Below are 13,426 nucleotides of genomic sequence, written 5' to 3' on the forward strand. Positions count from 1 at the left end.
AGCTAATAAAAAATTCACTATTAGCCAGTTACATTACACATAAAGACTTACACTGCCTTCGTTTGCACAGTCAAAAATGGCCAAAGAAAAAATACAAAAAATATTGATATTGATCAACTGTAACATCACAAAAAATTAAAGGTAGTGTTTAAATCACTAATTCTGAATCTTTGTATCTTGTAAGTAACACAGAATAGGCAATAATTAATTTGTACTTTAGAAATGAGAACTATTAGCATTTAATAATTGTTTAGAAATTCACTAGAATCTTATTGCAATTCTAATTTTAAAAGCTGAATTATGTACCCTTCAGTTCTCTTGCAGGTCTTTATTGGACAATACTTTTTTTTCCTTGTCCTAGTTATTATGTCAGAATGCATATTCTAAAACATCTACTATGTTTTATTCCAGAACATCAAATGAAAAAATTTACCAAATTACAGATCTAAAGGAAAGAAGTGTTAACTTTCAAAGTATACATACTTCAAATAAAGCCAGTTTTTCAAGAAAACTGTAAAGAAAAAAACCTTGTACATATAATTGTACATGTTATTACACAGTTTCAAAAATTGAAGAACTCTGAATACTTACTACTCTACAGTGCTCATTATGGTAGAATACATCTACTTTAATATATATTAATGTCTTCCCACTTCACAGATGGGAACTGAGAGGGAAAAAATGGCTTGCTCAAATGAAGAATACAAAAGGATTGGAAACAGACATCCAATTACACAAGTGCTAGTCTGGCATCCTTATTAATATTCGTTTCTTCTCAGTTTAACCAAAACTGTTTCAGCTTTTGTATTGTTAGAAGAGTTGAAGTCACTTAATTCTTTGGCAGAGGACACACAGCTCATTGGACTTAAGCTGAGGCTTCCATCTTACCTCTGAGGAAACAAGGCTAAACCGAAGAAAAGTACGGTTAGCAAACACATTAACTTTCCCTTGAGGTCTAAAACACTTCCCTAACATACACCCAGTTGCCACAGGAAGAATTTAAAGCTCATATATTATAAAAACCAGAAAGTCAGCTCAAGAGCCTCTGGTGCCAGACCGAAGCTTTAGTGACCAGATAATGATTTGTTGATTCAGTTCAGGCCCCTGAACATTTATAATTACAAGGCCTTAGTTTTCTGTAAACAGAAGGTCTGTACCAGAAGGCATTTGTAACAGTCTCTCTTTGCAGTTTCCACGTTTCTTGACATGAGCATCACCATACTTTCTCCTCTGAGTCCCTTTAAGACAGACGCAGGAGCTTCGCCTGTCTCTGCAGACAGATGATGCTCCGGGGTTGCAATGCTGCAGCTGCACTGAAAAGGCCTTGCTTGCTATGGACCCCACTAGATGAGCAGATGGGTCTGGGCCGAGGCCATCAGATTCAAAGCAGAATCACATATGGTGACTGAGACACAAAAACAAGGTTCCACAAAACTGGGTGAGCCATTGATCCCAAAGTGAGCAGTGAGGAAGAAAAATGGGCAACTCCCCTGTCTTTTCCCACCCGCTATTATCTCCAGCAGCACAGTCCTCTTCAGTGTTTTGCAACAGCCTGGGACTCATCCTAGCCCCCTTGACGAGCTTGTTCAGCTCAGTAACCCAACAAAAAGCTAACCCAGCAAAAGAATGGGTTTTGTCAGTTTTCTGAGCAGAGTTGACTGACCAAGCAATCAGACAAGCACTGAACCAGCAAAAGAGAAATTATAGCAGCACGCAGCCAGGAGTGGGACAGCCTCTTTCAGCAGCACAGAGTTGGTGAAGCCCATCGTGCAGAACCTCATGTATAAAGCTCCAAAACAAAGAACCAATTCAGGAAAAGTAGTCACTATAGCACGTACATTTCTTTCGTTTCTTAAGGGGAAAGCCTACCTGCAGAGTACAAACCAGTGCATTAGGTTACATGGTACAGGTCCCTCTTAACAGCTGCAAGAGGGAACCTTGATTTTGAAATTGAGATCAGATTAAGGAGTGGTTGAGAAATTTTATGTCTCTTCAGAGACCAAATGAAGACATGCTCAAATCTATACAGTATCAGAAAACCTATGTTCTACATGAACTTAGTTCAGATGCGATTTTGGCGCTGAAATTTTTTTCCATTTAAGAAGAAAGCCTCAAGGCATCTGCAATTTAAATAATCATCCTCAAAAGGTACATGAACCACCTTTCTTTTCAAATGATGTTATTAAATGTTTTTTAATAATGACAAAGCTGTAAAAAACAGCAAACACTTAATGGCAGAGTTCTATACACCTATACACCATCAATGAACTGCTCTAGGAAAGGAAAAAAAAAAAGTTAATTCTTTCAAGAAGGCTACACAGAATACAGAATTAATCCTGAGAGCAAGAGCTATCAATTTAAAAACAATTCCATATAAATTTAATCAATTTGATTTTGTCTTGCAACGGAAGTATGTACATACATACAATACATACAGATTAGTGCTGTATTTCCTTTATTGCCCTCTAACCTGCTCAAATGAAATCCTTATTTCCATAAACATAAAAAATGTATAAAAGAAAAAGGATTTGCGGCTTCTAAATTTAAGTTTCATTTACACAAAACACCAAAGATGCAAGCTGAGCAAAGCTGGATGGGCCAGTTTCTTTCTTTCTTCTCCTTGAGGGGGAGACACCAAAGTTGACACCATTATGAAATTTTTGGAAAAATTACTAATTTTGAACAAAAAAGGATGCTTTCCCTTCCTATTCCCCACTGCTCTGCCTTTGAAGAATAAAAAGTTTCCTTTGTTTCAAAAAAATCTTTTTTTAACATAAAAAAATACATTTAAAAGGTTACAGGCATTTTAAAAGGCAGAGACCGCTACTGTAACTGACATTTACACATCTGATAACTTATCACCCTATTTGTCACTGAGACATGCTAGAAGTTCACTGTATGTTTGCAGACAAACAAAACATCCCTTGGAAAAGTGCTACACAGAAAACTTCATAGGGGCACCTGCATTTTTAATTCTCAGTGTGCCTGACTGACTTCTCCATGTTCCTTCACACCCAGTACAGTACCAGTGCAGCTTTACAAAGCAAACAGCCTTAAAAAGCCAACTCTACAATAATTTACTCCTGAAGCATGACAGACAACATCACATTGCGCAGACAAAAACTGAATTATATGCTTAAACTTAAGTTTGTTACCACCTGCCTGAAATCTGGTCTACAAGAATAAGTGACATCTATGCAATGCACATAAATCTAGTTGAATACAGGTATCATGGACAGAAAAAAGGACAAAATTTTCAAAGCTGACAACAGGATTTCTGCAAACTCCACAAACACATTCCAAGAACAGAGCTGACTGCAAGATCGGTCAAAAAAAAAAAAAAAGGCATTCTGTGCATAAGGTTACATATATCACAGTAAAAAACACAAGCAAGAAAATATGACAGTATGTAGTTAACCTACTAACTGAGGTAGAGCATCAAAAAACGAATGGAGACAGAACGAGAAGTTATCATGCTATGATACATATCATTTGAAGATGAAGCCAAGAACTTAAAGAGGTGTCAAGAAAAAGTTGAACACTTAGAGCAGCATAACATTTTTCTGCTGCATTCTAGCTGGAGTATATTCTAGACAAGCCAGAAAGGAGGAAGCAGATTAATGTGACGCTTTCATTTAAAGAAGATAAAAAGACTGGGAAAATACAGAAATTGTCTAAAATATAAATGGATTTGCCCATCTGAAAGATTTGACAGTTTATGACATCTCAGTCTCCGTAGTCTCTCCACTCTTGCGAGCCATTCAAGAAAGCGATGAAGCCTACAACACCACACAGACATTCACAGACACACACACGTTATGCTCGTTTGTTCAGCAAGAGGTAATTACACAAGATTGTGGCCGGACGTCAGGCCCACTTGTAGAGTAACTAAAACCCAGAATGTAGGTTCGCAGTCTTGTAAGGCATAGCAAAACATTTGCTTTTACACAAATATTTGCCAGAAGCAACAAAATGCATATTTGATAATACCAATATATTGATAATATATTTATAGTAAGACAAATAGTGCAAAAACATCCAGAAAAAATATCACATAAAACTGAAAGGGACTAGCGTTCTGTCAGAACAGACTTTGTCCTGCCTCCAGCGTATCGCTAAAGAACTCTCTTGATTATACATAAGAAGGCAGCAAAGAGTCCGTAGTCCAATAATACGTGCTACATAACATGCTAGCACACCACAGCCTTAAGTAAGCATGGGGTTTATATGTTTCTTAACACAAAGTCACAGCAATCCCATTCCACAGGCTGGTGGGGGGGAGAGGGGGGTGGTGAGTGTCAAGAAAGCATGAAACCAAGAAGTTCACCAAAAACCAAGATTTGAGAGTGCATATTTTCTTTCACAAGCTATGTAACAGTCTTCAGATACTCTTAGACCAAGGGGAAAGGCACTCCCAGAGCAGACCACAGCTGGGAGAGGACAACGGTCTCCCACAATCCTGTCCCCTAGTCACGAGACTGGGTGAGCATGCAACGAAATCCCAGAGCAACATGGCTGTTGCCAGCTCCTGTTGGCTTGTGTACTTCCCACACTTAGGGTTTCAGACTATCAAAGCAGTTCAGTGCTAGCACAGTTTTTCTACCAATTGCATGACAGAGCTCAAGCACAGGAACCACTGTACATCTTTATGCAGATCAAGATTTGAGAAAGCTATAGAGTGGTCTGTCCCACCTTTGTATCAGACAGTCAATACTTCAATCCTCCTCATAACAATTTCAGAAATTAGTTCGCTTGTACCCTAGTAACACTAGTGCACAAGACTGGCATTTAAGTTAAGCCTGCATGTAAGCCGAGCAATTGCCAAGAGAGAGTGAAAGAGCAACACACAAACGCAGAAAGATACTTGCAACAGAGAGAACCTGTAACCCTACAAAGACCTTCAGACGATGTCTGCACCTTTAGTACAAGCAGCGACCAAGTTTTGACAAACTTGTATGAAGCTACTGTAATCCAAAAAAGCTGTTGCGCATCTAGCTTCAAACAACAGTACTGGCAAGAGTAGTAGTAGTCTAGTTAAAAATATTAATCAGTGGTTGTTTTTAAAGGTACAACAATTCTGCTTTGCCAGTTTTTACAGTTTACAAAGCCCTTTTCACAGTTTCCATTATACTGTGGTTTGAGTCGAGGGAAACCCATATACAAAGAACAAATCAACCCAACATATGTACAAGTCAACATCTGAAATACTGAAAGCCTTCCTTTCATCCTAAAACGTGGCAAGAAAACACCCATGTGTAATAATTACTGTTAAGTAACACCTAGATACGCAACCTACTTTTAGCCAGCATTTTTCTTTTGCCATTGAGGGGAAGGAAGAAAAAATAAAGAAAGAAAACAAAAACCCCACACAACCACCGTTTCTGTGCTGCAAGCGCTGAGCGCAAGAGCTGAAAGGCAAGCCCAGGAGCGCGGCGGACCGCCGGCGCGCTGCCGCACGACACCTCGCCACGACGGGAAGCCCTCCCCGGCGCACCGCTTTGTTAAGCGGACGGCTGCGCCGGCGAGGTGCAAAGCCCCGGTGCGGTCACGGCTTTCCGGGCAACTTCGGGGCGCGGGGGCCGCCGGACCCGGGGCCCTGGCGGCAGCCGGCTCCGCTCGGCTCGGCCGGGCTCTGCCGCCCCGCGCCAGCAGAGGGCGAGGCGGCTGTCTCGCCGGGAGCCTGTTTTTGTTACACGGGGGGTATTTAAATGTCCTGCTGTCAATCACAAGGCACTTCCTACACCGCCGCCAGCTCCCCGGCCCGCACGCCGGCGCCGGGGCTCCCCACATAATGGGGGCGGCAACTCGCAGCCCCAGCCCGGCCGAGCCGCTTGAGCCACGGGCCCCCAACTTGCTCCTTTGTTCAACTGCCCGTGAATCCCCACCGCCACCTCCACCTCCTCCTCTTGCTCGCAGCCGGGAGGCTGCCGCCGGGCCTTTATTATTCACACGCTCGGCTCGCAAAACACACGCGAGTCGGCGCCGGCCGCTCGGGACCGGGCTGGAAACGTCAAAGCGGCGAGAGGAGCGGGGCGACCCTCCTCCGTCCCCCGCCAGTCGCCCACCCCAAACAAAACGCACGGCGAGGCAGGAGCCCGGGCCCCGCCGGGGGTGAGCCCCGGCACCCGGCGCGGTGCCTCCTCCGCGAAGAGACCGCCCTGTCCCGGGAGAGACCCGCCGGGGGAGCGGGGCGAGGGGGGGACACTACGCCTCCCCAAAGCCGGCTCAACTTTAGGGTGGCGCCGGCCCCGCCAGCGAAACCGCCGGCCTGGGAGCCCCGCATCTGTTGCTCTTTCATAACCGGCCTCCCCCCGCCCGGTCGCCCCGCCCGGCCCGGCCGCCCCCTCGCAAGCGAGGACCCATGTGCCCAGGGACAGCAGCCCTCACCGGCACCGGCCGCTGCCACCGCCGCGGGGGGGAGCCGGAGCGGGCAGGAGCCCGTTACCCCCCTGCCACCGCCGCGCAGCCATTGTCCCCCCGGCCGTTACCGGGGGGGGGCTGGGGGGTGACTGCCACCGCCTGTGCCCGCTGGCCGGCCGACCCGGCGGTTCCCCTCCCCGCGCCGCCCGGCCCCGCGCGGCTCCCAGCGCCTACCTGCCGTGGAACCAGTCCTTGCAGATGTCGCACTCGATCATGAAGCGGCTCACGTCGTAGGGCTCCCGGCACACGCAGTACACGGGGGTCGCGGCGGCCGCCGCCGCTCCGGCCATCTTTAAAGAACTCACTGACTGAGGCGCCCGCCCGCTCCTCCTCCCCCTCCCTCCGCCGCGGCCGGCGGCACCAATAACAACAGCGCGCGTGCCAGCCCCACACGCCGCGCGCGCCCCGCCGCCGGCAGGCAGGCACGGGCAGGCGGCGCGGGAGCGAGCGAACAACAGCGCGCGGGGGCGCGCGCACGTGCGTCACCCGGCCCCCGCGGAGGCGGGAGGAGGGGGGACCGCCCCCCCCCGCCCTCCCCGCACGGCGACCGTCCCCGCCGCGCCTGCGCACCGCGGACGGCCCGCACCCCACCCCCACCCCTCCGCCCGGCCCCGCCGTCTCGCGGAGCGGCTGGAACTGAGCGTGCGCGGGGGGCGCGGGCTCCCATTGGGCGCGGGGAGGGGCGCGCACGTGCCGCCGCCCGCCCCTCCCCCCGGGAGGCGGGGCGGGGGGGAGGCACGCGCTGGCCCTGCCCTCCCCCTCCCCCTCCCCCGGGCAGTGTCACGCGGGGAGGGGGAGGGGCAGGGTGCCGCGAGGACACGGGCGGAGAGAAGGCGGGCTGCGGCGCGCGCCGGCTCCCCTTATGTAACCGCGGCGGCGGCGGCGGAAGCGGCCGAGCAGCGCCGAAGGCGCCCGAGGACCCGACTTTGTTGTCGGGCCGCGGCCGCCCGCGCAGGCGCGGGGGCGGCCCCCGCTCACCCGCCGGGCGGCAGCGCCCGTGGGACGGGGCTGCCCGCGGCCCGGCGCTTGCCCGCGGGGCCGCGTGCGGCGGCGGTTGGTTCGCCCTGGTCCCTCCTGAGCGGAGGCCTCCCGCAGCCAGCACCAGCCCCGGTGAGGGGCCGCCGCCAGGGAGCGGGGGGGCTCGGCCTGCGGGGCCGGAGGGGGAGGCCGGCAGTGATGTCTGGCGGAGACCCCTCTGCGGCTGGCACCGCTGAGGAACCGGCGGAGCTTGGTCGGAGCAGGTGTCCTGGAGCAGCCGTGCTCCTGCCTCCAGCCCCTCGGGGCCTGGGCTGCCAGCTCCGTCCCGAGCTTGGTGGCTGGTGGGAGCAGCCGGGTCCTGGTTGCTTCCGACCACGGGACCCACACGGGCGGCTCAAGGAGGTCGTCTTCTTTGGTGGTAACGTTTCTTCTCATGTGGATTCAATAAAAGTAGCTGAACACCCAACCAAGGGTTATAGCAAGTCGATGAAATAGCATTAGTTTACTGCATTTTTTGAAGAACATTTTTCCCAACCCATCGGTGCGTGAACCAAATGCCGTACAGAGCTACAGTGGACATGCAGCCGTGCTTTTTCCTGGAGGGGTCTGAGGGCAGAGGCACGTCTGATTTTATGGAGTCTAGACAGGCCTCTGTTTTCAGGCTGTTGAGCTGGGGTTTGCAATGGGTTTGTTTCTTGTCAAGCTCTATGCATATGTTTGCATCCCTGTCCCATTCCATGCCGTCACCCTTTCTATCAGGACACAAAAGTAACACTGATGCATTCATTATATGTCATCAAGGACAAAAAAGTAGAGTTTAAAATTGAGATTATTTTTTTTTTCCTGCTGGCAGGCGGAGTCTCAAGGACCTATGGAGATTATGTTGTATAAGGGAATGGGGAGTCAAGTCCTCCACGCTGAATGTACCAGTTTAAAAGTGAAGCAACAGATACGTTGAAGTGCATGTTACAGTGATCATAACTGTAATAGACCAACGGTGCATACAGCATTATAATTTTACATCCCATGCCCTTAACCACCAGTAGCCACAAAAAAACATACACTGTACGTTTGTTTGGCAGGGGGAAGCTCAGAAGTAAATGTTTCCTTTCCAGGCTGTTATTGTGAAGCTGGCTAATGTTAACATTTATATAAGGCAGCAACACGAGATGATGATTTGGCAGCAAATTGGACAGCAAAGACACGTAAAACAAATAAATCCAGCATGCAGGCTGTGTGACTGAATGGAGAATGAAGTAGAGAAATATAGGAAATGTAGAGCACGTCTTTAAGAAATACCAGGTTCTCAGACCAAACCCTGACCTTCTTTGAAAGTACATGCAGTTCTGACCCGTTCCGGTACTCTCTGTTTTCCAATGCATCCCAGTATTTCAGCAACTCGGAATGTGGCCACGGACACATCAGTCCTCTAAAAAGCTGATGTCAAGCTTAATAGGGGTAAAAAACACCAGTAAGGTAACAAATGGTGATTTCAGGGTTTCTGGAACTAATACATACCAAGAGGCTTTCTCATGAAAAATACTGTTTTCCTTTATCAATCTGATTCAAAAGCACACCCAGGAAGATGCATATGAATGGTAGGGCCTGCAAGGTCTTGCAGAAACAACTACAGGTACTGTAACAGCTACTGAGAGACAACCGTTTCAAGTTAAAGTTGTTACTCTCTGTTTGTGCAACGAAGCGTCAGTATATGTAGCCACACTGGAGTTTGAAAATGAACAATTTCTTGCTCCTTCGTTCGCTGTTTCTTAGGTTGTCACGTGGTGAGTTTTATCTTGAAGTCGCAGTTACCAGCTGCAGTGGTAACTTTATCCAAAGTGGCCATAAAAATACACGCATGTTGTATTTCAGGAGGTGTCTGCAAATGACAAAACGCTTAATCAGCTTGGCAAAGCACACCGTTGGGTATTCCTGTAAGAGATGGGGGTGAGGCTGCCTAACGTGCGTTACGTGGGGAGGAGACCTTGTTTTGTTCAGGGTGAGTCCAGTGTTACTGGATTGGATGAGGAAGTTTTCAGTTGACGTAGGAGAAAGTTGCCCAACGACGAGAGTGCAAAGAATGAGGAAGCAGGTTGGTCTCAGCACTCCGTGGGGACCTTCCCTTCTCCAGCCTTGATCAGTGGAACAAACTTAGGTTTTTTGGAAAAGAAAGAAGTTGCATCCAAAGCAAAGCTTGCCATTTAATAAGCACTTTGTCTGCTGCCACAAACAACATCCTTTTGCTGTTGTGATTTCTCTCGGAACAAGGTGTGTTAGTGAGTCAGTCTGCTGTGGGCACTCCTTAAGCAGGTGGGGAATACCTCCTTCATCGGTTGCAAAAAACAGAAGCGTAAACCAGCTCCATCTCCCTCTCAGTCTGATCTGCTCTTTGTCAGCTTTTCTCTATCCAAGCTTTCTTTCAGCTACGCTAAACTATACTTGAATGTAACACAGCAAAAGTTCAGAAAAGCCAAAGACCACACACTGTAAGAATTACAAAGCCATTTTTAATAAGCATTCTTCCCAGAAACTTGGAGAGGTTTTGGACAGTCTCATTAAATGCAGTTTAGAAACAAAAATTGCACTACCAACCTTGAATATAAACAAATAAATGAAGCCAGTTTAGAGCCCAATCCCAAAAAAACTTCAGAATTGAGCTCATTATTCACAGCAACATATTGACACCTGAAGAGACCTGGGGCCATAGCCCTCTCCATCCTCAGCTCACCAACCAGCAAGACATGCCGACATGAAATATGGGGTGCGGAGCGCCTTGTAATAAGCAACGTAGGGTTCAGATGCTTGGCCCCTGGATGAGATCTGACTGCCAAAAGCAGGCGAGGCAGCAGTGCCACAGGGCTGGGGAGGCTGAAGAACCAGCTCCAGAGGAGCAAGTAGCTCTGGAGATCCAGAGGCAGGAGGACAAGGGGTGGGGATGGTGACGAAGAACCAGTGGAAGGGCAGGGAGAAGTAAGCAGGCAGGAGCAATGAGGCTTGTTTAAAGAAAGGAACAGGGTCACTGAAACACAGCAGCCATTCTCAGGCTTCTCTAATCATCCCTGCTTCTCTGTGCCAGCGTGCCTCCCTGCTCTCTCACTGATGTACAGGCAGTGTCACGCTTCCCTTTGCCCCACGCTCTAGGTTGCACCCAGCCTACCATCCCCTCAGCAGCTGGAGCAAGCCAGCTGACCCTTCAAGCCATGCCCCCAAAAAATCTTTCCACCCTAAACTCCACCACAACGTGCCCTGCTCCGTCGAGCACAGCCTCTGACAAACACAACTTCCAGCCTCCACACCCAGCAAGCCCTGCTGGCTGCTCCCAGCCCCATGCCTGGACTCCAGCAAAGACCTTAGAAACGCAGTCACAAGGGCTGGGGCTGGCAGGGGTGAACGGCTCTGGCACTCAGAGGTACGGGCCCATATAAAGAGCAGCAGGTTTGCAAATGCTGAAGTCAGGGTTAGAGATCGGGACACCAAGGAGTAAAGAGCCTCTTCCTTTGCCTCTTCCTTTGCTCTTCAGGGCAAGCCTGAGTGCTGGTACTCAGTGAGACAGAGGGCTTCGGGTTATGTTTGGGGGAGTGTCGGCTGATTTTAATAGTTTATGGTTAAGGCTGGAATCAGGCTTCGGGGTAAAAAGGGCTGATTCCTGAATATTTAGGATTATTCCTGAATAATGTGAAGATTGCAGAGGTATGATAAGATCTGGTACCCAGTTCGTGTCATTCTGGGACAGGGCTGCAAAGGCGCTTGTGCTAAACAAATCGGGCGGTTTCCCATGAGGTCTGGAAGGACGATAAATGCACTCAACCTTAAGTTTGGGGTGAATTAATGCCATGGGTGGACAGTGGAGGCTAGAGAAAATGTCAGGAACAGGGAGTAGAGCTTAGGACTGAGGAACTACAATGACAGGAAGATGATAGCACTACAATACATGCTTGTGCATATGGCTTATAATTAGCTATCAGTCAGGTATGGCTCACTGTTGTACGGGCCAGTATAGAGTCAGGATCGTAGTGGTGTTTGGGTCATGGTGCTAAGTACAGGTCACATTAGCCAAGGCCATTGCTAGGGGGTGAGCGTGGGAATTTTTCTGTGGTTAAGGTTACTGTTAGAGATCAAAAAAGCAGGGTCTATGGAATTCATTTCGCCCTGCATGCTCTACAGAATACATCTGTAGGCACATCATCTTCTAATCTCCCAGAAGACCACCTTTGCCGTACACCATCCTTCACCCACAAGTCTATTATTGTCTAGCCATTCCCAGATCTTCAGCAAGGTTCATGGTGTGCTGAGGGCTGGTATCAGCAGGGAAAATTAGCTTATCAGTGGCTTTGGGATGCTGGGCTATGATTAGAGGTAAGGGTCTTAGCAAGCAACCTATTCTTATCAAGGGCATGACTACCAGCACTCTGCTCAGCAGCAGAGAAGAGGGGATGGGAGAAGAAAGCACTCATCGTTGCACAATAGAAGCATCCACAGCCCATGCCTGGCCTTGTGCATCTCCCAGAGCACATGCCATACACTGTAGGTGGCATACAGGGAGGATAAAGAAGGGGGAGCAGGGCAGGGAAGTTGCCAGAAGGGAGAAAGGGAAATTTTCTGGGACTTTTGTCACTTCTGGGTCCTGGCTGAATCACATACATGTACACACAAATACACCTGCTTGTCTCTTGGGAGCAGGGGGAGAACTCACACCCATCAGTCAGAGGACGGTGGCTCTCACCTGGCAGGGCACGGCCGGTTAAACAAATACCAGAGATCGTACTCAGCAGGCAAAGAGATGGCGCAGGAGCAATCGAGACTAGGGAGTATCAGAAAGAAAAATCAGACGTTAATGGACATTTCCAGAGTAACATGAAAATAATCAGATAAATTGTTGAGAAAACATGGGGGTAGAGGTAGTTTTCCCATGTTCAGTCATTTCTTTAGTGTATTTTCGTACCTTTTGGAAAAGCACTCATTTTTAAAATTACTTCTTTATTTTCACATCAAGAGGCTTAAGGCTGCCAAAAAGCAAAGCTCTGGACTAAAAAAGCTTTTCAGTTCCCTGCATGAAACTGCCCAAAGTATACCCAGAATTGGCAATATGATCTTTGCATCTGCAGAGAAAATACTGAGTCATGTTGTCAGCCCACACACATCTAACAAAAATAAAAGCAGCCCAACAATTCAAGATTCACCCACTCGTCATTTAAAGAAAACACAAGTCATTCAGTCATGCCTCATGCTTCAGAGACCTTTAGAAAACACCCAGCGCAGGGAACATTCGCCCACGTCGTGCCCACGCGCTGTTTCGAACCAGCGATATCGTTTGCAACTCGTTCACTCGCGGGTCTGGACAGCGTTTGGTTCAGCGTCCGCGGAGGAAGTCGCCGAGACTTAAAGGTTTCTGCCAAAAACGCATGATAGCTGCGGCCTCAGCCCTTCTGTTAGCAACGCCGAAATGGTGTAACATAGCGTACCCAGCTTGAATCCCTAGAGGAAGCAGGAAAGCATCCTTTGCTTCATTGCATAAAAGATCTGGCAAACTTAAGCCATAGTTTGTATAAGATGCTACTGTACTCTTCCTTCAAGGGTTAATCCTGTACTGAAGCGTTATCTCTCCCTGCACTGGGCTCCCCAGCCACTCGGCACACATTAGACCGGGAGGGATTTGCACAAAGATTTGGGGAATTACCCAGGAAATCCTCCTCCTTTTACCCCTTCCTGCATCATTGTCCCCTAGCAAGAAAAAGCAGGTTCCTGCATTTCACCCAGCTGCTGGCAATCTCTCCTCCTCCTTCAGTGCTAAAAGCTGCTTGAAGTATTAACAGCTGAACCTGGATGTGCGGCAGCCAGCCCAGCTCATGACGGACGTCACCGCGTGGAGGACGCGGAGTTACACAATCTCTGTGGTGCTGAAAGCGGTGCTGGAAACTTGTCAGGAGCCCAAAGGCCAGACCTAATTTGTATTTTCTTTTACACAGCATGATTTTAATCAGAGCAAAAAGCGCCCGGTTGTGTTTTATGTACAGAGTGTTATAAGTAC

General features: G+C 48.6%; 1 protein-coding gene and 1 long non-coding RNA gene across 5 annotated transcripts in view; both read right to left on the reverse strand.

The window, feature by feature from the left end:
* The window catches only part of KDM7A (lysine demethylase 7A), a 75,712-nt gene extending 68,789 nt beyond the window's left edge, over positions 1 to 6,923 (reverse strand). For 2 of the 4 annotated variants that reach the window (XM_072871929.1, XM_072871921.1), the window contains exon 1: positions 6,595 to 6,922. In XM_072871929.1, the coding sequence (XP_072728030.1) occupies positions 6,595 to 6,710 (116 nt within the window). In that variant the 5' untranslated portion in view covers positions 6,711 to 6,922. Of the gene's footprint in view, positions 1 to 6,594 lie in introns of all 4 variants that reach the window. The other 2 variants (XM_072871938.1, XM_072871948.1) reach the window with 2 other exon arrangements.
* Positions 6,924 to 9,150: 2,227 nt separating this feature from the next.
* LOC140646150 (uncharacterized) lies at positions 9,151 to 13,140 on the reverse strand. Its single transcript, XR_012040346.1, has 3 exons — positions 12,636 to 13,140; positions 12,122 to 12,199; positions 9,151 to 9,277 (listed from the first exon to the last, which is right to left on the reverse strand). It is a non-coding gene; the product is annotated as an uncharacterized lncRNA (long non-coding RNA).
* Positions 13,141 to 13,426: the final 286 nt, after the last annotated feature.

Source organism: Ciconia boyciana, chromosome 1 (assembly GCF_034638445.1).
Source record: "Ciconia boyciana chromosome 1, ASM3463844v1, whole genome shotgun sequence".
In the NCBI taxonomy this organism is placed as follows: Eukaryota; Metazoa; Chordata; class Aves; order Ciconiiformes; family Ciconiidae; genus Ciconia; species Ciconia boyciana.